This window comes from Antechinus flavipes, chromosome 1 (assembly GCF_016432865.1).
Source record: "Antechinus flavipes isolate AdamAnt ecotype Samford, QLD, Australia chromosome 1, AdamAnt_v2, whole genome shotgun sequence".
In the NCBI taxonomy this organism is placed as follows: Eukaryota; Metazoa; Chordata; class Mammalia; order Dasyuromorphia; family Dasyuridae; genus Antechinus; species Antechinus flavipes.
In genome coordinates, this window is record NC_067398.1 from 16,733,444 (window position 1) to 16,758,847 (window position 25,404).

General features: G+C 39.9%; 1 protein-coding gene across 1 annotated transcript; it reads right to left on the reverse strand.

Moving 5' to 3' along the window:
* Nucleotides 1–4,520: 4,520 nt before the first annotated feature.
* On the reverse strand, nucleotides 4,521–21,858 carry ARF4 (ADP ribosylation factor 4). The gene is made up of 6 exons (XM_051979522.1): nucleotides 21,381–21,858; nucleotides 13,711–13,791; nucleotides 13,416–13,525; nucleotides 7,731–7,802; nucleotides 6,558–6,683; nucleotides 4,521–5,470 (listed from the first exon to the last, which is right to left on the reverse strand). Exons 1-6 carry the CDS (start codon nucleotides 21,445–21,447, stop codon nucleotides 5,384–5,386), a joined length of 543 nt encoding a protein of 180 aa, XP_051835482.1. The 5' UTR covers nucleotides 21,448–21,858; the 3' UTR covers nucleotides 4,521–5,383.
* Nucleotides 21,859–25,404: the final 3,546 nt, after the last annotated feature.

Here is a 25,404-nt window from a genome sequence, read left to right on the forward strand (position 1 = left end):
TGAAAATTGTCTGTTCATATCCTTTGCTGCTGGTCATTTCTTACAGAAAATAATATTCCATATCATTCATATACCACAATTTATCCAGCCATTCTCCATTTGATGGGCATCCATCAGTTTCCAGTTTCTCACCACCACAAAAAGGGCTGCCACAAACATTTTTGCACATATGGGTCTCTTTCCCTCCTTTAAGATCTCTTTGGCCTTTAAGGCCAGTAGAAACACTGCTGGATCAAAGGGTATGCACAGTTTGATAACTTTTTGAACATAGTTCCAAATTGCTCTCCAGAATGGCTGGATCCATTCACAGTTCCATCAACAATGTATCAGTGTCCCAGTTTTCCTATATCCACTACCCACATTCGTCATTATCTTTTCCTGGCATCTTAGCCCAACCGAGAGGTGTGAAATAGTACCCCAGAGTTATCTTAATTTGCATTCCTCTGATCAATAGTAATTTAGAACGCCTTTTCACATCACTAGAAATGGTTTAAAATTTGTTTTTTGTTTTTTTGCTGAGGCAATTGGGATTAAGTGACTTGCCCAGGGTCACACAGCTATCTGATGTCACATTTGAACTCAGATTCTCCTGGCTTCAGGGCTGGTGTTTTGTCTACAGCACCACTTAGCTGCCCCGGTTTTAGCTTCTTCATCTGAGGGCTACCCTTTATTTCCCTCTATAAACCAGTGGTGGATGAATAGTATTTTCTTGCCTAGTCAGCAAGCCGAGGCTGAAACATCCCCCTCAAGGGATGCGGGAAAACGGGGACACTGATGCATTGTTGGTGAAGTTGTGAACGAATCCAGCCATTCTGGAGAGCAATCTGGAATTATGCCCAAAAAGTTATCAAAATGTGCATATCCTTTGATCCAGCAGTGTTTCTATTGGGCTTATACCCCAAAGAGATACTAAAGAAGGGAAAGGGACCTGTATGAGCCAAAATGTTTGTAGCAGCCCTGTTTGTAGTGGCTAGAAACTGGAAAATGAACGGATGCCCATCAATTGGAGAATGGCTGGGTAAATTGTGGTATATGAATGTTATGGAATATTATTGCTCTGTAAGGAATGACCAGCAGGATGAATACAGAGAGGCTTGGAGAGACCTACATGGACTGATGCTAAGTGAGATGAGCAGAACCAGGAGATCATTATACACTTCGACAACGATATTGTATGAGGATGTATTCTGATGGAAGTGGATTTCTCTGACAAAGAGACTTACCTGAGTTTCATTGGATAAATGATGGACAGAAACAGCTACACCCAAAGAAGGAATACTGGGAAATGAATGTGAACTATTTGATTTTTGATTTTCTTCCCGAGTTATTTTTACCTTCTGAATCCAATTCTCCCTGTGCAGCGGGAGAACTGTTCGGTTCTGCAAATGTGTATTGTATCTAGGATATACTGCAACATAATTAACATATATAGAACTGCTTGCCATCTTGGAGGCGGGGGAGGGAGGGAGGGGAGGGAAGGGAAAAAATGAAACAAGTGATTTCAAGGGATAATGCTGTGTAAAAATTATCCTGGCATGGATTCTGTCAATACAAAGTTATTATTAAATAAAATTAAAAAAAAAAAAAAAAAAAGAAACATCCCCCTCAACACATTGTTTAAAGCTTCCTTGCTCAGATTTTTACCTCGTGCCCACGTCATTTAGCCCCACCCGTTCTGGAGCAGGGACCTCCATGCTGTCTCCAAATGGCCACAGCCCTGCAAGGGAAGCTCCTTCCCTGGCGATGTCCAGCCCAGTTTTGAGGACTGATGATGAGCCACTGGCTTACACTTGAGACCTACAGTGTCTTTCCATTAGTCTTGGGTCTGCCCTTTAGGGTCAAGCAGCCAAAGCCGTGTATTTCCACCAGACGGTGAATAACCCTCCCGTCTTTGCTTTTCTCTGCTCAACTCCAACACTGAACTAATTCTTTTTTGCCTTCTCCCCGGCCCATCAAACTCCAGTTGTACCGGGCACACTGGGGACTCGAAAGCCAAGAAAGCCGTCCCTCTCAGCACAATAACTCGGTACGTGGACAATACATATATGGAGGGAGGTTATCCAAAGAGAAGGAAGGCCCACTGCACAGGGTAATACTTGAGCCAATCTCTGTAGGAAGCCCGGGAAATTAAGAAGTGGGGGGACAATGAATTCTGGGAACAACCAGTGCAAAGAGATGCAAGGTGGCCATTGAAAGGGGATTGCAGAGTGCAGGGAGCCAAGTCAAATGGAAGATGGGAAGGATAGGAAAGGCCCAGGTCATAAGGGGCTTTCACTGCCAGAAGGCTCTGGGGTTATCTTTGTGCCAATGGTCCCTACACAGGTGACTGGGCAGGCCTTGGAAGCTGAGTGGAGGCTAGACCCCAAGGACCAGCACATCTCTCTGAAAGCCAGCCTTCTCCTTAGCCTCTGAGCATCGCAAACATATGGAGCAAGGTGATCCTACTTTCAGGGAGGTGGCTTTTACTTTCTCCCAGATAATCTGGCCTCCTCATTCAACACAATAGGATATTATTAAATTAGTAATAATTAGCCTTTAAACATATTCCACACCTACATGAAAAAAAAAGCCATTATCAAGAATAAAACAATTCCTAAGAGCAAAATTAGCTACCAGTGCCTGCAAACGGCACTAAAATAAAATGCTTCCAGGGACACACATGTACCTCTAATAATCTGCAGGACTCAAAACCCAAATGGGACAAGACTGATATAAGAAATCTCATCCAGTTTTAATTTCAACCAGAATGTGACACCAAGATTTTTAATAAGAGCACATTTTATAGCAAAGCAACAGAATAATCACTTAAACCAGGGAGAGCAGAGGATTTATGAACAAATAGCTCATTAACAGGATGGAGAAAGGAAGGAGTTTCTATCCCCCTTCCTTTCCCTATTTTTCACCGTGATACTATAGCTGAGTAGGAATGTTTAAAAAATTACAATCTTTGTTCATTTTACTTAAAACTAGTTGTAGGAATACTGAGAATTGGAACTTTTTTGTGTTTAGATAGCATTTTTTACCCAAAAATTAGTTTTCCACAAGAGGGGAAATCATTGACCATAGTAATCTTTATTTTACCCATGAAAAGTGACCAAGTGTTAAATCTTCATGCTGAAACATTTTCAAAAGAAACAGGGTAATTTTAGAAGAAAAGTTTAAATTAAGACATTTTCCCCCCACATCCTCATTAGGGAGCTTAGGAATATTGTTCAACATCTGCAATCTTTCTAAAAGAACTTCAGAGATCATTTAGTTCAAGGTCCTCATTTTAAAATAAGGAAACTGGCCCAGAGGGAAATGTTTTGGTCAAGGTGATAGAAATGGTAAAGGGAAGAGCCATGGCTTCTGAAGTCCCACAAGATAGTGGGGGAGAGAATTTCAAGTTCGGAGGCCCGGGGAAGGCCTCAGTCCCAGCTGCGGCCTCCGAGTTAGTTCTTTAAGGAAGAGGGAGGCAGTTGCAAGCACTGGCGTGTTACAAGAGAGACCAGAAACAAACCAGGAACAGCTCTAAGTAATCCCACCGGAATCCCAACTTCATTAAAATGGTTTAGTAAAAATTAACCATTCATGTAGCAATAATTATAAGTATTGCATGAAGGTAATGTCCATTTAACAGTGGATTTGAGACAAACTTAGAGAAAAAATAATTGTACTTTTCCTTTCAACACTGATTTAAATCTGATGCTTATCTAGCAACAATATAATTTACATAAAATATCCTGAAACTCTCAACAGCCTTGGTTAAAAAAAACCACCCAAAGCACATTTCAAAGTGTGTTGTTTTAACAGTTACCAATAGTACTTGAAAAAACAAAAAACCAGCCCCCATTAGCTTCTGCTATGATAATAGTATTTTCTCCCCACTATCTGAAATTCATGAATCCTCAATTACTGGAACCTGAAACAGGTCATAGGTCCATGATGTCTCCTGCAGCCTCCTCTTGCCTCCTCTACTTTATCAGGTGCCTAATAAATTCACCACTCTTTTCGCCAACCGCTCAGCGGGGACTTCTGTGAGGAGACAAAGTTGCTTTCAACACAGGTCTATTTTTAAAGACTGAAACTTGGTGCAAGTGGATCAAACTTGGGCTCAACCTGCATAAGCTCTCTTAAGCCCATCTAAAGCATCAGAGAACAGTTCTTATCTCCCTTAACTCTAGAGCCTTCTCTAAGGTTTCCTCCAATTTATCTTATCTCATCTACCTAGTTGTTGGCATGTTGGTCTCTCAGCAGAGCAGGTACTACCTTTGACTCCCTAATACTCAGCACAAGGCCTGGCATACAGCTATTTAATTTATTTAATAAATGTATTATTTATTTAATAAGTTTTAATATTTAGTATTTATAAATAAATAGTATTTAATAAAGCTTTTTGACTTGGTTTAATTATGATGAACAGAGACTCATAAAATCAGGTTTGGAACAACTTATTGTGCCTTTATTTTTTTAACTTTTAATCATAAAACTTGACCATCGAGTACAAATCTCTGAGATTAAAAAAGGACAGACCCCAACTGTATATTTTATCATTTTATTAGGAATAATTTCAAGTGGGTTATGAAGAAACTAATTCATTATTGAGTTTGATGAATTTTCCAAAATCTCTTAATGAAGATATGTTCACCAATAAACAATAAAACATCAGCTGAACTATGATACACTGGGCAAAAAGTCAGGCTGATACCAAAAGCAACATGCAACATAAAAAAAGATACAATATAAAGGAAGACAATCTGCTGAGTATTAAAAGCCACCTCAGTATCAACTCTTTGCCACCAGCACAAAATTAATTATCCATAAAGTCCAAATCACACGAAGATAAGCAGGGCTGGTTAATAAAAAAGTTCCAAAGTCCCTCAGTTGCAGGAAATCTGAATAGTGTTTTAGAGCATTTTCTTGGCTGGCAGCAGCAGTATTAGAAAGTCTTTTTGGCAAGGGAGAGAAATAAATACAAATGGAATGCTACGTTTTGAAATCAGCAGACTGTCCAAGGAATGACATAAGGTATCAGTAAAGTAGCAAGGGGAAAACTTGAAAACATTATTTATTGGGGCTCAAAAAAACATTCAAAACATATTCATTTAAAGGTTGTCACAATAGCTATGTCCAGGCATTTAGGCCAAGGGAAATAAAATCATAAGAGTACACTTTTTTTTCAAGTTAAGGAGAAAAATTTTTTTAATCCCAAGTATAACTGCTATAATAGCGACATTAAACTTGGTAAACGATAATTGGCAACAAAATAAGTTTAAATGCTGTAAAATCCTGCCCAAACCAGTTCCAAGATACCATTTAATAACCAAGATGCAAACTAATTTTGTTGTAACAAGCCTAGATCCAATTCTATCAAACATGTCCTTGGTTAGTTATCCAGTTGGATTTAACGCTTTGAGAGCTCGTTTGACAGCCAGTCAAGACCCTCATACAGACCGGTTCCTTGTGTGGCACAGGTAGCTTGAACATACCACTGTGTAGAAATGAGAAAAGGAAAAAAAAGGTCAATTAACATGAGAAAACAGTCTATTAAACTTCAGAAATATTTTCTAAATCGGAATAAAGCAAAAAACTGATTTCCTACAAGCATTATTCTAAAAGTTCATGTCAATTAGCATAAAACAAAGAAACTGAAATTTGTATTTGCAGACTATGTTAAGGGTCTATCTGTGAAAGCAAATTTATTTATTTATTTATTTGTTTGTTTTTGGCTGGGGCAATTGGGGTTAAGTGACTTGCCCAGGGTCATACAACCAGGAAGTGTTAGGTGTCTGAGGCCAGATTTGAACTCAGGTCCTTCTGACTTTAGGGCTGTGCCCTATCCACTGTGCCATCTAGCTGCCCCAAAGCAAATCTTCTTTAAGGTCAATAACTGATGAATGCTATGCAATTCCAAGCTCAGTTCTGTCAAGGAGCACCCGAGATTACAACCACTTTTAGAGAGCGGACAGACCTCATGTGGCTTACATCTCCCATCTCTTAACATCTCCATTCAATATCTAATTAACAGCGTGATTTTAAGACCTAGCTCTGGGACTCAGCCTCCTTGTCTATAAAGGCTTCTGCAACTTCGTGCATAATTGTTAAATAGTTAATTAAATTAAATCTCAATCAAATGAAATAAAAGCAATCAAACAGAATTATATTAGTCCAGTAAGAAAAAAAAAATGCCTTTATACCAGCAGGCTACAGTTAAAGCCACTTGGGCATATTGGTTAACCTAACTCTTTAAAAACCCTTTAAGAACGAGCAGTATGAAGCACCTATGTGCAATCTTCCTCCTTAGCGGCTGTCTCGGGAAGGGAATTCAACTCCCCTTGCAGAGCCAAATCAAAGAAAATGGGAGGGGAGGAGCAGGCCCCGCGCCTCTTCGAGCCTCTGCTCTGGGTATCACATTCCTTGCCTCTTCTTCCACCATAACAAACCCTCCAGTGAGCCATTTCCAGTAAACCTCTGGCTCTGCATGGTTTAGTTGGGCCCACGGGCCAACTAAGCACATGGTTCCCCTGATGCTGTCCACCCACGCCCCCAACACCCCCTGGTTCAGCTCCAGCACTCACAGTTCTGTTGCGAAGAGACTGCAGGCCTAGTTTATCTGTCATTTCACTGATGGCCATGGCATTTGGCAGATCCTGCTTGTTTGCAAAGAGCAGCAGCACGGCATCCCGCAGTTCATCTTCCTGAAGCTAGAAATAAATTGGCATTAATAGCATAATTACTCGGAACAAAGTCAAACGTCCATCACTAAGGTGAGCAAACCTTTCCTCCCTCTGTTCCAATCTCAGAGAATCCCCAGACGCCTTCAAAGCTCCGCTCGGGGCCGCCTGATAGCCCCCGCTCACATCACTCTGCAGCTACTTCATACTGACTTAGCCGTGGTGCAAGTAGTTCCCTCTAAATAAATAATTAGCTTTTTAAGGACAGGGATCTCTGGGGGTTTTCCTTTGTAGCCCGAGCACCAAACCCAAGATGGTGTTGCAGGCTCTCTGAACAAATGGGGCTCATGCAGCCCCTGAATAAATGAAAGGCAGCCAGGACAAGCTTAAAGTTTTAGATTCTTCATCAACAAACTTAAGGCAAAATTACATGAAGCAAGCAAGATGATCTTGCCTCCTTGCCCAAAGAGGGGCAGTTTCTGCAGGGGTGGGGGACAGCAGGCATGAGGCGGAGTAGGGGCTGGTGTTTAACCAGTGTGTGTTAGTCACTATCTCCTTCACTCCTCCTGCCCTTTCCCTTTCCCTTCAGCCAAGCAAGATGGCAGCTGAGACAGAAGCTGGTGGGAAGTCTGTACCTCCCATCCAGGAGCTCCTGCCGTGAAACCGATACGTGAGGACCTGCGATGCAAATGAGCCGTGAGCAGGTGCCATCTTTCTCCTCAAATGTGCCTGGAAGGGCAGGACAAACAGGGACAGCACTAGAGCACAGGATCCTCCGCGCTCAGTTGCGCCGTTAAGGTCAAAGGGTTTTTGGACATAAATGAAGGGTCATGTGGGGCAAGTGAGCTGGGTGTGACAGTGAGCACACATGACCTCTTGGAGCACAATTCTTTCATCTCTAAAACAGGGGGTCTGCTACTAGGGTTCCCAATGTCCCTTCCAGCCCTCAATTTCCATGTCTTCAGACTCCAAGATTAAAATGTTAGTTCATCACCACTTGCTGGCACATACTCATTTCTTAACTCTGAAAATCTATCTAGTTGAACAACATGCTTTTTAGTCAATCTTTCTTCTTACCATTTTCTGCAGTTCTTCGGCTCCTTCTTGAATTCTCTCACGATCATTGCTATCTACCACAAAAATAAGACCCTGGAAAGAAAAAACACTTCTGATGAGTAATGATCGAGTAAACATACCCCCAAAAAGCCACCTTATTTAATTAAGGATTTTAATTAAGTTGAATCATCCCAAATAGCATGCATGAACAACCAATTTATACCCCAAACTTACTAAATATGCTGCAAAGTCATAAAACTGACTAACTTAATTTTACTGAAATCCTTTCCCTTTCTTTCTAATTTTTCATGGAAGTAGCCATAGAAATTCAAAAAGCAGGACAAAACCAAAGCATCTAAACAGTCATGTTTTGATGATTTAATTAATAAGTAACTTACCCAAATAAACATATAAAATTACAATTTGAGCTACACAGATCAAAAAAGAAAATGCTAGAAAACTTGATTTAAAAAACAAAAGTTAAATATCCTAAGAATAAAGCTTATATTCATAGAACAATTTATGGTTTAGGAGATAATTCCCCAAAACTATGTTGAGAGGTATCCAGGACAAACAGCTCCGAAGTTCTATAACTCATTCCATGTCAAAGAGCTACTCAGAGACACCCAAGAACTCCTCACAAGAACTTGGGAGTTCCTTGTGCTTGCTACCCAAAGGCAGAAAAAAAGAAAATTCTAGGATACTCTGAGAAACAACAAGAACACAAACAAGGACTTTTCATTAAAAATGTGAAACTAAGCTCTTTAGAGGAAATCTCTTTTCTCCGTTACCTCAAATTGCCTGTTAAGAAACAGACTTGGACTTGTAGACATTCCTTGGTTCAAAATCTTGGTGGCCACCATTAATGACAACAGTCATGTTAGCCTGGATATTCAAGTGCCCACAGAAATGGAGAGGAAGATCCCAATCAAGCTGTCCCTCATTCCTGGCAGGCATGGCTACTGGGATCATAAGCCTGGCAAAGCCGCCCCAGGACCCTTAGCCCTGCTGTCTCTGAAGCCAGATGTAAAAGTATCCACCTCATTTCAGCGCCTGTGCCTGAGAAGCCAATGATGAAGGCAGGAATACAAGCCTGCAAAATTTCTGCAAGGAATTAAACTTAAACTCTGCCTGAGAACTTCACTAAAGTTACATCTGATGACATCTACTAAACCTACAGCAAACTAACCCACGGTTTGATGGAGAGGGAATTGTGTCACAAAGTCAAAAAGGAATTCTCTATCTTAAATTAAAGCCAGTAACAAGGTGTTTATCCAGAAATCCCAGGGCATGGGTAATGACTTCTCCATCAGTGTTTATCTATCAGTTCAAAAAAAGTAAATTTTGCCTGAAATAAAAGTTAATTAAAATCCTTACATCTGAGCAGAGATTGGAATAAAGATTTCTATGTCAGGTATTTTTTGCCACTGAATGATAACACTTAAAACTAAGCCTTCAGAACAAGAACTAATTACCTTGATTCCTGTGTGATACTACAGGACTCCAATTTGGATTCCCAAAGAAATGTAAGCCCTTTGTATGTTTAGCCAACAATGAAAAAACAAACAAGGAACCCCATGATCCCAAAATGTAACTTTTAAACTAGAATATATGGGGGAAATGAACCATATTCTGTTATTCTTCTAATAATGAGCATGAGGAATCTGAAAAAAAAAGGTTTTAATACCCAACTGATTTCATCTTGCATTTATAGCATATGGGTACACAAGGGGAATAACAGTTCCTCTCTAAAGCTACTACCTTTTAACTCTGGACAGCTCACAACGGTCACCAAATAATCAAGGGAATATTCAGATAAATCCCAAGTGTACTTAATGATAATAGAAACAATGTCTAATCACAGTTTCCAGAGAGCAACATAATAGCAGTGCAGAAAAGGAATTATTATGAGCAGCAAGGAAATTTCAGACAACTTGACGCCCAAAATCCTTCTCGCCACTTTACTCCTTTTATTGCCAAAGGGTTCCTGTTCTACTACCACACCTCTGCCAGCCTCCTCAATCTCCACCTCTGGGAAGGTGGGTCCTCAGAATTCCCTGTTAAAATCTTCCTCTTCCCTACAAGACTCTCCCCCGGCTTCCCTCTAGAGCTAAGCACAACTTCTCACTACTCCCCAATATAGCAGGACATGAGAGATCCACATAATACTGCTATTCATTGCTTTCCCATCTGAAACCACATACTTGTTTTTAATTTTGGAAGGAAGCACTTTAAAATTCCCTAAGTGGTACACAATTGGACCTGACATCCAAACCTGAAAAAAATCTCACTTTTATAAATCCCCCTTTTCTCTCTCCTGTTCACCTCGAGCCTCCTCCTTCCTGCTCCATACTCCTTCTTCAAATGCCCCTTGGAAAATTTTAGAGGCCAGAAGGACCAATAACCATCTGTAACTTGGTAGATATTTTACACAGGGTCAAGACGGTTTTCATTCTCACTTCTGAGTGTCAGCCCTTCATGAATGCTTTTGGAATCTAGCTAATGTTTTTCCCCACTGGAGCTAGCTTTGCAGCTGTTCAAGTCCATTAGTTGTGGGTATTCCTCCTGAAGCAACAATAAATGAAAAATAAAATTTTTTTCCTGAGAGAACATTTTTCAAATGCCAGCCAAAGAAGCATGCCAAGATGTCCACTCATGCCTGGTAACACAGTGCAGTCGGAGTAAAGACAGGGAAGCCAGATCATATTCTTAAGTCTGTTTTGCAGAAATATCCGGGGAGCTAGCTCCCTTATTCTCTGGCCATCCTGCAGTGTCCTCCAGCACATCACTTGCCATTCACTGCTAATTCCAGACCCTCCTCATAAGGAACTCTCTCAGTAACCTCTCCTTGGATGCTCATTCCCATCCACAACTACTCTCTTTCCTTTCTCTAAGAGTCCATTATGAGGATCACTGGCGACTTCTTCATCTCCTTCCTCCATGCTGGGGTCTTTTCTCTATCCACCAATGGCCGCTCAAAAACACTCTTGTCTTCTCAGTTTACCCTCCTCTGTAAACTCTCACCATCCACATCAACAGTCTCTCACCACCAACTACAGCTGTTCTCTCTCCACGACCCACAAATCTGAGTTCTTGTCTCTAAATCCATGACTACGATTGGTGCTCCCTTCTTCGTCCACCCCTCTGCCTCACTGTATTCTTCTCCCGGCGCCCTTGTTGCTGCACCTCACTTTCCTCCTTCTGCAGTCAACATGAGTTTCAAAAGGGTGTGTTAAGAGATGGTCTTGAAAAATTTGGAACACAAGGTTTTGCAAAGAGGAATGTTGAAAACTCTCTTTGCATGTATTTAGAAAAATAAAAAGCTATTATGGGGGGGCGGGGGGAGGAGAGAGAAAGAGAAAGAGACAGTCTCGTAGTCTACAGGTAGCTGCGTCTCTTAAGCTTCCCTTGCTTCATTCTCATGGATAAGCCACGTGAGAAGGAATTTCTCTCTAGCACTAAATGATAACTCATATATACTTTATTAATCCTTAAGAAGTCTAATCAGTTATAATTAATAGTAATAACAGACATCACTGACAAGCAATCAACCATTATCAAATTATTAATATAATTAACATTAACTACAACAATGTTGGGTTGTTTTATTTTCTGTGAGGCAATTGAGGTTAAGTGACTTGCTCAGGGTCACAGCTAGCAGTGGCAAGTGTCTGAGACTAGACTTGAACTCAGATCCCAGCTGTCCCAAAAATGTTAATAATTGTTAGTAATTATTTTAAGTTATGATGTTCCAGTAAATAGCTTTTTTTCATTATAAAAAAAAAAAAGCACCTTTCTTTCATTAGACTCTGATAGTACAAATCATTTGACTATGGGTCCTGAGTCCTAGTGATAGACTCTTACCTCAAATGCAACAGATTTAAACCAGCAAACATAAGCCAAGTGCCAGAGTCATCTTACCCTTTTTCTAGCTAAAAAGATTTATCTTCGACATCAATTTCTTTCACCAGACCTGGGATTTCATCTCTCTTAAGGAGCTTCCAAGTGAAAAAGCTTCCTGAACTTGGGAGAGCTGCCTGGGGCTGGGGGAGGGTTCCTGGGTTTCTCAACCAGGATCACCAGAGGTGGTTCTCCAAGCCAAGTTTTCTAGACTCTCTATACTTCACTACTTCCCAGCCTCAGCTCTGTACTTATTCCCACTATCCTATCTTCTGTCTTCATCTGTCCTTAGCTAATTAAACTCTATCAACCTCTAGGACTTACCAAAGATCACAGCTTAAAAGATGGAAGGGCTCTGTGGACATAAGAGTCCAACTCACTCATTTTACAGATGAAGAAACTGAGGCCCAGAGAAGTCATGTGATTTTCCAGGCAGGTCTCGAACAAGATGTGAATGTAAGATTTCATGAAAAGAACAGAGACCTGGACAAACTATCCTCTGTACAGTTAAGCTCTCAATAAACATTATACTAGTTTAATATCTCATAGAACAAAATCAAAAGATAAAAGGCCCATACTAAAGTTTCACTTGGATATTAAAAACTATAATACTAACAAAAATAATTACTATCCCCATTTTGCAGATGTGAAGAGTGAGGCGGGGAGATGTTGAGTGCTTTGCCCAGGGTCACATAGTTAGTGAATACCTAAGGCAAGATTCCAACCCAGGGTTCTTAACCCACCCCACCCCCTTTCTACTCCTGGAATAATCGGCAGTACCCATTCTTTCCAAACTAGTGTGTTCTCTCCCCCTCCTGCCTCTGCCTCAGCTCCCTCTAGCTTTCTTGAACAGGCTGAATTTCTTCTCTTAAAGGCAGAGACTGTCATTGTTGCTTGTCTTTGTATCCCTAGTGCCTAGCACAAAGCCTGGCATACAACAAGCAATTAATAACAGCTCTTACCAACTATGATCAAAAGGCTTTGATGACAGACAAGGGGTCCCATGAGTAGGCTTGATGAAGAAGGGAAACACGGGGGGAAGAAAGGGGTGCACACACAAAGAGCAAGGAAATACCAATCACTTCCTGTCCACAGGTAATGATAAGAAACACATGAGCTACATTAGATTTTTAAACAATGCAGAAACTACATCCCCAAAATAATCCACAAAAGAATTAAGGTTCTCTAATTTTTGTTGCCTTTTTTTTGGGTGGGGGGCAAGACAACTGGAGTTAAGTGGAGTGGCCATTTTTTTTTTTTTTTTGGTTGAGGCAACTGGGGTTAAGTGACTTGCCCAGGGTCCCACAGCTAGGAAGTATTAAGTGTCTGAGACCAGATTTGAACTCAGGTCCTCCTGACTTCAGGACTAGTGCTCTATCCACTGCACCACCTAGCTGTCACCCCTTCCCTTTTTTTTTTTTTTAAAAGAAAACTGTAACCAATGAAATTAAAAGGCTTCTAAAGTTTGGATTCAGTACATGAAAATGAAATTTAACTAGGTAATTACTAATACTCTGTTATTTTCTAAACCAAGGCTAAAAGTCAGTAAAGTGAAATAGTCACAAATGGTAAGTGGCTAATACACCATTTGGAACCCAAAAAAAACCCTTATTATGATTACTTAATAAAGTCTGCTTTTCTCCACGCCAAATTTAGTCCATATATGTAAAAGGCGGAGTCCACCCAGAGACATGAAAGTAATGATAAGAGGAATGCTAACTCATGTGTGAGAAACAGCTTATGATATACAAATATGTATATATTTAATATATATATTCAGAGTATATAAGAAAACCCATATCCTACCTGTGTGTTTTGGAAGTAATGCCTCCAAAGTGGTCTAATTTTATCTTGACCACCAACATCCCATACTGTGAAACAAATATTTTTATATTCTACTGTTTCCACATTAAAACCTAAAAAGAAAACAAATAGTAACAGTCATGTAAATAATTGTTGAAATCCAATGTTGCATATTCTATTATTCTTTTAAGTTCTAATGAACATTTAGCAAACTTTCAAAATTAGTTTGAATTATAATAGTTTCATTACTCCCAAATTTTATACTTTACAAATTAGAATGAACCATAATTTTCCTTACCAATAGTTGGAATGGTGGTGACTATCTCCCCTAACTTCAGCTTGTACAAAATCGTTGTCTTGCCAGCAGCATCCAAACCAACTAAGGAAATGAAGAGATTTTTAGATATTAATCCAAAGTCTGAACTACAAAATTATTTTATAAACAAACCTTACAGAACCTGAACATTAATTTTTCCTTAATAAGTAACAAATAGAAACTTTTCTGAGAACAAATGTAAAAATTAGAAGAACCGTCCAATGACTTAACTTTTCATTAACAGCCACATCAAATATGAACATATTATAAAGAGAATATAAACAAACAAAATTCTACTTCTTTGACTAGTATTATAAAAGGGAGGAATAGCGAGAAAAGATTCCAAAATATCAGGGTAAAAATGGCCTTAGTTTGTCTAAACACCACCTTCCCAATATAAACCATGAGAAACAGCATTGTGTGAAGGGTAACGCTATACTGAGATCCTATATAATACACTGACCAACTGTGTGACTAAGCAAGACCAGGGCTCTGTGCTTCAGTTTCCACATCTATAAAGAAGAAATGGGACCAATGGTCTCTAAGCACTTTTAGCATTTAGCATATAATACATAATATTTTAAAACCATAATAAATGGTTAGTGATTGACTCTCTAAGATTATTTCTAGCATTGAATCTATGGTCCTGTGAACCATCATCCAAAAATCAGAAAACTAAGCCTGTAAGAACATTAAAATAAAATTCTTCTGAAACACAAAATACTCTTGTACTTCAGAACAGGGCATTACAGACCTGTTTTAAAATCTGGAAGGTTAAAAAAAACAAAGAAAATAGAACAGGCTATATTGGTACGGTGCATGAGGCTGACAAAACATTCTACTTATCTACTGCTTCACAGGATATTAAGCACTTCAGACATGCTATTTCATGTTTAAAAGAATTGCACATATTTAGCCTATATTAGATTGCTGGCTGTCTTTTAAAGTTTTGCAAAAATGAATGTTGAAAATTCACCTTACATGTATTTGGAAAAATAAAATACTGTTTTAAAAATAGGAAACTCCTTATTTCACAAATGAGAAAACAGGCCCTGAGGGTCTGAACAAGATAGTTCCAGTCCATCCAGCCCATTGCAACAAAAATGAAAAGACTTGGGAGGCCTTACATCTCCAGAGCACAGTGGAAGGCTTCTCAGCATAAGGGGGAACTGAAGGAGGGAAGTAAAGAGAGGAAGCTTTCTTACTGGTAACAAAATCCACAATAAATAAAGAATAAAAGGCAGCTCTAGATCTCAGGTTGTGCAGTTACTACAGAAGGCATCTAGACACAAATAATCAAACTCCACTTTGTCTATCTTTACTGAATATCCATACTATATATTTTTAAGAGCTTCTGAGACTTCATCTTGGCCACAGAATTAAGCTATAATTTACAGCAGTTTAAAAAAATACCAGCTAATTATTTAAAAGAACAGAATAAAATAATATATAAATGCAAATCTTGGGAAACCTGAAATCTGTTAAATATCAATTCTGGAACACTGAGTGAATAACAGCACACAATGATTATAATGTTTTGAGAAAAAACATCAAATTTCCCCACTTGGTTTTTGTTATATTACTGAAGACTCAAACAAACTGAAAAGCTGTTTTTTTTTTTCCTACTGAAGTAGAATGGGCAAAAGAAGCCCATGCTTTGAAACTAATTTTGATTTATTATATTATTACTCACTTGATCCATCACCTCAAATATTGATAAATTAATTTTCAATTTTCTTTCAAAAAGGAAAGGAGGGAGGTAGAGGAAGAAAGAAGCAGCCGGGCCTGTGATTTCATCATCAAAAGGAAATCTTAGCATAGATTTCTCTCCAAGACCAGTAATTTATAATCTCAGAGTTAGCTGGATCCCAGAGATTGGGCAATTTGCCCAGGCTTCACAAAGCCAGCACAGATCAGAATGGGACACTCTTAAACCCAAGTTTTGCTGACACCAAAGTGAGATCTCTAGCCATCATCATGATGTTTCTGATGGGTCCATTACTAAATGTAGTAGAGGATGATTGACTTCTGCAAAGAAATCTCATTTTTTTACTTTCCCTTTCCTTATTCATCATGCATCATGGCTTATGTTTTTAACCCCTCTTTCCATAGTCAGTGTTGCTGATTTTTGTTCTAGAGAGGAATCTACTACCTTCTCTAAGTATGTCAAAACAAATTTAGACATTTTGAAGAGTGAAATGGAATTTTTAAAACGTGCAATACACTACTAAAATAGCTCAACTCCCTTGAGCATCTTCACTGGGACTACAGAGAGCTCCAATTTCCTACACAGCTAAACTCTGTCCTTTAACTATCTGGCATCCCCAGTGGCAGTGGGAAGACAGGGAGTTTTAGTCCATGATAAATAAAATCCAAAGTGACTTTATTCAATCAAAATTTAACACTGAAGCAAAACTAATCATATAAAGTTGTTAAATTTAAGAATGAATTATCTACTGGGTACCAAACCAAAGATGACAACTAAATTTTAGTATCTTTGTAAATCAATATATAACAAGACTAGTAACTGGCACCTAAAAGGTGCATCATGAAATTGCTTTAATGATCTATAGCTTCAATAAAATGTGTTTAATAACACAGGATAAACTGATATTATGTATATATACACACACACACACACACACACACACCTTTATTTATTAATCAGAACACTACTAATTCACTTGTGCTAACAATTTAAATATGAATTTCCTAATGTTGCCACAGTCTATATAGGACTCAAGAAAAGGAAATTATAGCTAATTGTTATTTATTCAGAATAGAGGAAAGTTTTTTGGAGATTTAATTAATAATTTCACAATATATTTATCAAACTAACTGTAAATTATATACAATAAGTTTGATTAAAACAGATATATTATGAAGTTATTAATTTCTCTTTTCAGTTATAGCTGAATATAAAAATTATTTCTACATAATTTCTACAAAAACTGCAAACAATTCAGTACTCTATATAACGAATATGAAAACATTCAGGAACTGTTCACTTGACATCTTGAAAATGGCTACACTTCCAGGAAAGGTGCTAATAATCAGTGGCAAAATAATCAAAAGGTCCTTTCTTTTCTCAACTTACTGCATTTTCATTATCAAAAGTGAATTATCCAAAGCATTTTATGATACTTGACACCCCCAGTACTCTGGCCCCTGGAACAGTACAGCAAGTGCTATGAATCCAAATGTAGCATACATGTAGTAAAGAGCTGTGTTGAGCTCTGGCAAGGGCCAGTGGAATCTGCTTGTGCCCAAACAGATCAGAAATAACTGTTGGTAGACAAGCACCCTCAGGAAGGTAGCACCCTTACAGGGCCAGATGCTCTTTATCTACATGACTACACTAAGCTAAGGATAGAGTTTCAACACTTAACAGCATAAAACGGAAACTTGGCAAGTTCTAGCATCAACTTTAAATTTTTAGTATTCTAGAAACACCCCCAAGCCAAAGTAAATATTGATTTCTCAGACAAAATGTTTAGATGACAAATATTTAGATGAATATTGAGTTAAGTGATTTTTTTTAAATACCCTGACAGTCTGACAGTAACTGAGGGGGAAGGGGTGGGTGTCAAAAAAACACTTCTGTCAGTACATGGAACTTTCACTGAAATAAAGTCAGGCTAGACAAGAATCTCGGCTTCTGCATCATCAGCAAAAATTTACCTTATATTTTGAAGTTTTCGCTAAAGCTCCTTTCACTTCTAAAACTGTAAAAAATGCTGGATATTTCAACATAAGGAGAACAAAACCTTCCAATTTCTTTCCATGAGTTTGATATGAACCTTCCTTAAAGGAGTAGAAATCTAGAAGCCTGTGCTGTTGGTTTTCCCTGCCACTAACTTGGTATGAAATTGTGGACAAGTCATTTCCTTCCCCCGAGACTCAAAACACCAGAGGATTGGATTAGATAATGGTGAAGAAATCCCTAATTGAAACTTGCCCCTCAAAAACAAGCAACTTCATGCTCTTCACCATTTCCAGAAAGCCTAGTCCTGCCAGTAGGGTGTATCCACAAGATCCAAAGCCCCTCTGTAAGTCAATTACTAAAGGATGTAAGATCCCTGAGGGCAGGGAGTGTTCTCTGTGTCCAGCACATAATATACAAGGCGTGTGACATAAATGTTTACTGATTTAAAACATGCCACATTTAATATTCTCTCCGTGTGTCTGTGAGAGAGACAGAGACAGAGAGAGAGAATGGAAGGGTGTAATATTCCATCTGAAGAAAAAAATAGGTTCTGAACGAAAGACTTTTATTTTTGGAGCTCATTAGATGTGTTTAGTGCTAGGGGATCCGGGGAACATAAACAAGACTAAAGTAGAAGAGGTGCTTCATTGTTAGAAGGTTTTCCACTCTATTCAAACAAAAATTGGATGATAACTTGTTTGGAAAATTATGAAATGGAATCACTTCTTAGGTAAGGGTTTCTAGATAACCAACCTGTAAAATGATGGAACTGGGTTAAGGTATCTTCCAGATCTAAAAAAATGATCCTATGATCGAAGCTACTTCCAGGAATTCCTGCATTCAAATCTACTTTAGATACTTACTAGCTGAATAACCCTGGGCAAGTGATTTCATTATGATCTAATCTCCCAGGATTAAGAATTAAGATATCTGTAAAGCATTTTGCAAACCAGGAGGAATTATACTAATGCTAGTTATTATCAGAACTATTCTTATTTTGATAAAAGAATCACTAAATAGGACAGCTTATCATGTATATAAGATATACTCTGGAAATCAAGTTCAAAACAATATTATAGTTATCTATCCAAAAAAAAATTATCTGTCAATTTCTAATTCATATCTCATCAGAAATTCAAGTTAAGGATAAATCATTTTCCAGACAAATTCATGTATCATTTCTACAATTTCTCCTTTAAAACTTTATCTTGCTACAGCAGTTTAATTGGTATTAAAAAGCAAAAGTGACTTATAACTACTGAAAATTATTTAGACAAAAAGCAGAAAATAGAAAACTCTTTTAAAAAAGTCTATAATAGTATGGTAGCTAAGTTATCATAACTCAATTTTCCTAATCCCCTTTTAAAAGTCACTGGTTCAGGAGGCATGAGGGTTATCTAAAAAGGAACAGGTGGAAACACAGGCAAAGTGCATTCTGGTTACAATGAACAAAATCATGTCCTTTAAATTTTAAGATTTTGGAAGGGCAAGAGGTTTCATCAGATTTTCTCATCCTAGCTACATTTAAGACAAAAGAGAAAACCTCAATCTTTAAATCAAAACAAAATGCTTCTTAGTTTATACTTTATACACACACACACACACACACACACACACACACACACACACACACCTGCTTGTTCTTTATATATATATTTTAACTATAATATCTTTGAATTGGAATGTATTTAATCAATAATCTTCTATATCAAGGGACATGAAAATCATTTTAAATAAAGGGAACCTGATAATCAGCAGAAGTACAAATGGAAAAACAGAAAACCTAAATGAAAAAATTTCAGTTTAAATTAAATTTAGAATCAAAAGGTTTCTTTTGATTTAGGAAAATAAGTAGAAATATAAGTGGTTGATACTTCTATAATTCTTTCAGCACTTTTTACATACTTTCTCACATGACAGTAGTTAAAATTATAATTTCCCTCAATATCCTGCCCCCTTGCTTTCAAATCAGGATTTTCACACTCTCCAAATAGCACACTCCAGAAAAGAATCCCTTTAGCTGAGTTTGGACAAACAGTAATTAAGACACTGTAGACTGAAAAAAAACTCAATTCATTTCCTATGGGTCTGAAGTAAAAGGACCTATTCATATTATTTTTTGCCACAAGAATATAATCAAGTGTAATTTACTATCTTTATTGTAAAGGTCAGAAATTAAATTACAGTTCAAAGTCCTTCCAGATTCCTAATCTCTCTCCAGGTTGCCAGATCTCAATCATTTAAAGTTATGTTGGTTCACAATAGTAAAAACTGAAAACTAAGTGCTCATTCATCCACTGGGACATGGGTAAACAATTTGTGGTACACGAATACAATAAATTTACTGCACCATGAGAAAAGACAAACAAAGAGAAACACGAGAAGAGTCAAATAAACTTGAAAGGAAAAGGGAAATATATGCAATTGTTATAATAATGTAAATGCAGGGTTTGGGGTTGGACCTGTGATTTCATTGGCACAGGAAAGTACCAATGAGTAAGCTCCTTTTCTATCAGTGCAGCTCAAAACTTCTGGGTAACTTAAAGAGAGTTAGGAGAGCTACTAAGGCACTGAGGTCTTCCTGACTTCAAAGCAAGTTCTTTACTGGCAATGCCATGTTGCTTTCTCATATAAATGAAAGCCAATGGCTCCAGAAAATCAAATGAGTACTGAGATGGTAGATTCCAAGTACAGTAATCTGTACTATTGAATATGTTTATCAATTTGTTTAAACTGTTTTTACTCAGTTATAAGAAATAGGCCAGGAAAGGGGAGATGAATGATCAATGGTTTAAATGAAAAATACCAACAAAACAGCATGGGAAAAAATTTGTGTTGGGTTGAAACTGAAATACACACAAATGAAATACAGGAAACCTATTTGAGACCTCTTCACAAGGGAAACCCCCAAAATAAAAACTTTGAAGAAAGCACGCACCTGACTTCTTTCTAGCATACCTTTAGCACTAACTAAAAGCTAATGTGTTCACAAAATCTGGAAAAATAAGACTAAAAACAAGAGAGAAAAAAACTCAACGTTAAGTCAAATTTTACACAGACTTACCTTGTTCTCATGAAACTTTAAAAAGTTTCTTTTTAAAATTCTGATGTCACCATAGTGTTCATCACACTAGAACATTTTTTTCCAGTTATAAGAACAAAAAAATTAGCAAAGCTACAACATTGCTAGTTGATTCCGATCCTTTTTTATACTCTTAAGGTAGCAGGGACCTGCATTAACATGGAGGAAATGAACTCTGAGGAAAAGAGCTGCTTTTCATCTCCCTCAGCAGACAGCCACCTTGCCTTTATCTGAGACACTTGAAAATACCCGGTAAATTCCGGAATGCAAGATTTTTTAGACAAGACTACTCATAGTGTTCCAAAGAGTTCATTCACTCTATTATCAACATCAGTCAACAAGAAGGTGTCAAGCACCTACAATGTGCCAGGCTCTGTGTACAAAGACAGGAAGAAGACGATTCCTCCTCTCAAGGTACGGAGAACCCGCACACAAACAACTTCGTCCAAAGACTAAGTGCTAGAACCCTGGGACTGAAGCCTGGGTACAGATACCGGCTCTCCTTATTACCTGATGTGACCTTGGGGAAGCCAATGAATTCCCCGGGCCTCAGTTTCCACATCTTTAAAATAAGAGGTCTCAACGCCCCCTGAAATCCCTTCCAACTCTAGATCTTGGCTGCGAGCGAATAAAGTTGCTCGGTGGAGAGAACATGAGACACCCGACTCTGGCCCTCTTTCCTCCCCGCACAACTCGCGATCCCTCCCTTCCCTTCCTCAGGTGGGTCCCTGCTGACCCTCCCCGGCGAGTGCACAAGGCTGGGGTTCTTTCAGAGCCCTAGAACGTCCACATTGAGGGGGGCGGAGGACAGGCCAGCCCCCAATTCCCCATCCCCCACCCGGAGCCCTCGGGCCCGGGCCTCACCCATTAGGATGCGCATCTGCTTCTTGCCGAAGAGGCGGGAGAAGAGCGACGAGATGGTGAGGCCCATGGCGGCGGTGACGGGAACAGAGGCGACGGTGACGGTGACGGACGGGGGCGGCGGGCCCCACGGCCTGCGTGGCTCTACTCGCGGCTTCCGTGCGGAGGGGCGGCCCCGACACCGGCGGGCTCGGGCTCGGGCTTGGGCTCGGGTTTGAGCTTAGGTTCGAGCTTAGGTTCGGGTTCAGAAGACGACAGCGGCAGTCACCGGCGGCGGCTCGGCGGGCATTTATTGTAGTACTGGGGCGCTTGCGCTCGAGGGCTCGCGCTCGGGCTCTGCCACGTCACGCGGCGGCGGTCACGGCGGCGGCGGCTCCAACGCGGACAGAATCGCGTCAGCGCTTCCAACCCCTCCTCGCCTTTCTCCGCCCCCTTTTCCTGCCGGCTTGACACCACCGCGTCTGCGCCTTAGGCGAGAGGGCGGAGCCTAGAAGGGAGGGGAGGAAGTGACAGCACGATTCCGCCCAGTCGCTCGCTCTACGCGGTTCGGAGACCAATGGAACGCACAGGCGGTCCCGTACCGTCCCCCTCCACGTCCCCTTTTTTAATCAGCTGTATGCCGATTCCGCAGTTTCCGCTCCGTGGAATTATGGGAATTAAAGTCTTTCCTCGACGCCCCGCCCTTCAAGGGCGCGGCCACTTATTGTGGATTTTAGAACCTACTCTGCGTCGCTCCGGAACCGCCCCATCCGTCACGTGACGGGTACAGTGGGTCAAAGGAGGAGTGGTTCCTCCGACCGGAAGTGGGGCAGGGTCATAGTTAGCCTAGGGATAGAGCAAGCTTCATGTGTCCTTCCGGCGGGCGACGCCCTGGCCACGCAGCTGACTCCTTGAGAGCTGATCCGGTCTGACCCGGAGCGGGCAGGAAGCCGCGTCCCGGACCGCGTTTTCTTGTTTCCTCTCCGGAATGGATGGGATGGAGGAAGAGAGGGAGGGAGCAGCCTGGAGTTGGAGCCGGAAGGAAACAGTGCAGAGGCCCAGCCCACTCACCCCTATTGGACAGATGAGAAAACCGAGGCCCACAGGATGGGGGCGGGGGTCCTCAAAATTCCTGAGCTAAGCCGGAAGGCGCCGGCGCAGAGGCCAACGTCTTCACCCCCATTGGACGAATGTGTAAACTTGAGGGCCCCGGGAGTATGAAGTGACCTCAGATCACAAGAGCTGAACGGGCTCTTAGGAGCTACTTAGTCCAATTCCGTCTCAGAACGGAAGAATGCAAAGTCACTCAAGGAGTAAGAAAAAGTGGTGTTTAAAAGCGGGATCTGCCGTCAGGGCTGCCCGCCCCGGAAGGAGGCGGCGGTCCCCTGCTGGGACCCCCGGGCTTAGTCGCTTTGTTTTCCTCCTGTCGCTCTGACTTGCCCGCTGATGGGGGATGAGTTTAAAACCCGGCTTTGCTCCTGGATCCCTCTGGGACTCAGTTGTCCCGCTTGCAAAATGAGGGAGCTGCCGCTGTGAGGCCGGCAGCCCTGCCCCTCCAGAGCCCTTCTCGCTTGTCCTCCCTCAAGTACCAGACTTTGGAAGGGGAGACTGGCGCACGGCCTTATTCTGGGACGGACCTCGCCCGGCCCCTTGCTGGGGTTGTTGCAATTACAGGTGGCACTGACCTGGGCGTGGCCACCAACCTAAATAGGACTTTATTATAAAGGAAAACTTAGGGCGCAGAGCGATGGGGAAGAGGGAACTAGTTGGTTTGGAGCCCTCAATGCCGAATTTGCTTTTGGTGTGTTAACCTAATTTTATCCTAAATTTATATTATCAGCAAACTACTCTCTTTTTATAACTATAATGTTATACCATAGGATGATATTAGTGATCGTAGGGAGAAAAATCAAAGGAGAATCCTTAAGGTAAATGTCTTTATTTAAGAAGGAAAAAAAAAACACAATAGGACCCTATATTTTCTCTACTTCTCAATCAAATGTATGATGGTAAAAGCACTGTATAGTATGGAAAGTTTAATGAAAGATCTACGCATTGCTTTTTAATGCCCTGTCAGAGCCTTCCATGAAGGATGTGTAGATTATTCTGACTTTTTTACATTTTGGGGACTCTTGGCCATTCAGTTGCATTATCTTATATATTTTTTTAAATTGAAAAGGAAAAAAAATTCTGAGGTTTTGTGTTGTTTTACATGTCTTTGGTATAAACTAGATGGCTCCATAGATGGAGTGCTGGACCTGGCATCAGGAAGACCCAAGTTCAAATGCGATCTTAATAGCAATGTTATCCTTTGGTATCCTCCTTTCCTTCAGAAACCTTGAAAACCAACCCTTTAGTGACCTCAAAATTGTATCACTTCCAACCTGGTATAGATTTAGGGCTAGTTCAGGGCTTTTCCCATCATTTTCTTCAGTGCCAATTTCACTTCTTCAAGATGCATATTCTAGACTGGGATGTTAGAATCTCAAAGTAAGTAGCCCCATGCTCTTGATGATGAAGAGTTTGTCATTTCTTCCTCAACATTCAGTTTTATGCCCTCAGGATGACAACTTTTCTGGATTAACAATTTATTCCTGAAACTGAAGATTAAGAGTATACAGCAGTTAGAGTCAGAGCAGGTTCAAACTCCACCCCAATATTTCCAGCGTGTGATCCGGGAAACCCTTAACTCCTCTATATTGTGTCTTCTCTGGACTTGGGGTCAGGAAGATCCAACTTTGAATTCTGCCTCAGATAACAGCTATGTGACCATGGACAAATTTCACTTACCTCACTTTGCTCATTTGTGGGGATGATTACAGCATTTTCCTCAACAAGTTAGTAGAACCAAATGAGACCAAATGTATAAAACAGTTTGCGAGTTGTACAGCACTATAAAATGCTAGCATTGACAGCAGTGATGATGGTGACGATGTCAAAAGGTCCCTTCCTGACTAAAACTGATTCCAGTACTTTGCCCTGACACAATAAAGTACTTGTGAGAATGATCTATACAGGTGTGGAGGATATCTTTACTGAAGATATGATGCAGGTTAGACAGGCTTTCACAAGAGATATACTATTGTACCACTGACTGAGAAGAGTCTACTTTTGACTGTAAACACTGCCATAAAGGATCTGTCAAAAAGAGGGATCTTTTATGTATGTTATGATCATAACAAGATTTCTTAACAAAAAATAAAATTTCACCCAATATTTGGGGAAAATGGTTGAACTGTGGTATGTGAACTTAATGGTGCAATAAGGAATGAATGTTCATCATGAAGAGCCCAGAAAAATAGGAAAAGACATGTGATATAGAGTGAAGAAAGAAGGGCCCAAAAAACAAGGTACCCAGTAACGGCAATGATGCAAAGAAAAAACTAAGAAGTGGTATCATTTGGGTTATATATAGTGGATATCATTGATACTTTACAAAGTGAAAGCATTTTCCTTTGTTCAGTACATTATTCCCTTTTGGCTATCTGGACAACCCAAATCAGTATTATATAAATGTAAGTTACAATTATTAGTTGTACTATACTAATCATAATACATGTCTGTGCCCTTCCAAACTAATAGTTTGTTTATCAAGGCTAAATTATGGCAAGTAACAATAGTTTCCAGATTTCCATTTGGAAATAGGCTGATGGAGATGGGAAAACAAACCCCTGAAGGTGAAGTGAATGACTTATTAATGTCAATTATTTAATTATACAAGTGAGGAAACAGGATACCAACATGCACACGTGTACCTAACTACATCCTAATTCAAAAAAGAACAGACCCATGTAAAAAGTGAGGTAAGGGGATGAAAATGGGATACTTGCTTACCAAGAGAACAGTGAAAGCTCTGTTTATTAACCATTACTCCAGAAATTTTCCCCCGGCTTCTAATCTTTATCTTCATATCTCAGTATTATGGAATAACAAAGCATTAGAGTAGAGATCAGGAGACTTAGGTTTTCAGATCTGATTCTGTCAGCAATCTCTCTTGAGTTTCAGTTCCTCATTTAAAAAGTGGAAAAGTCACACTAAATAATTCCCA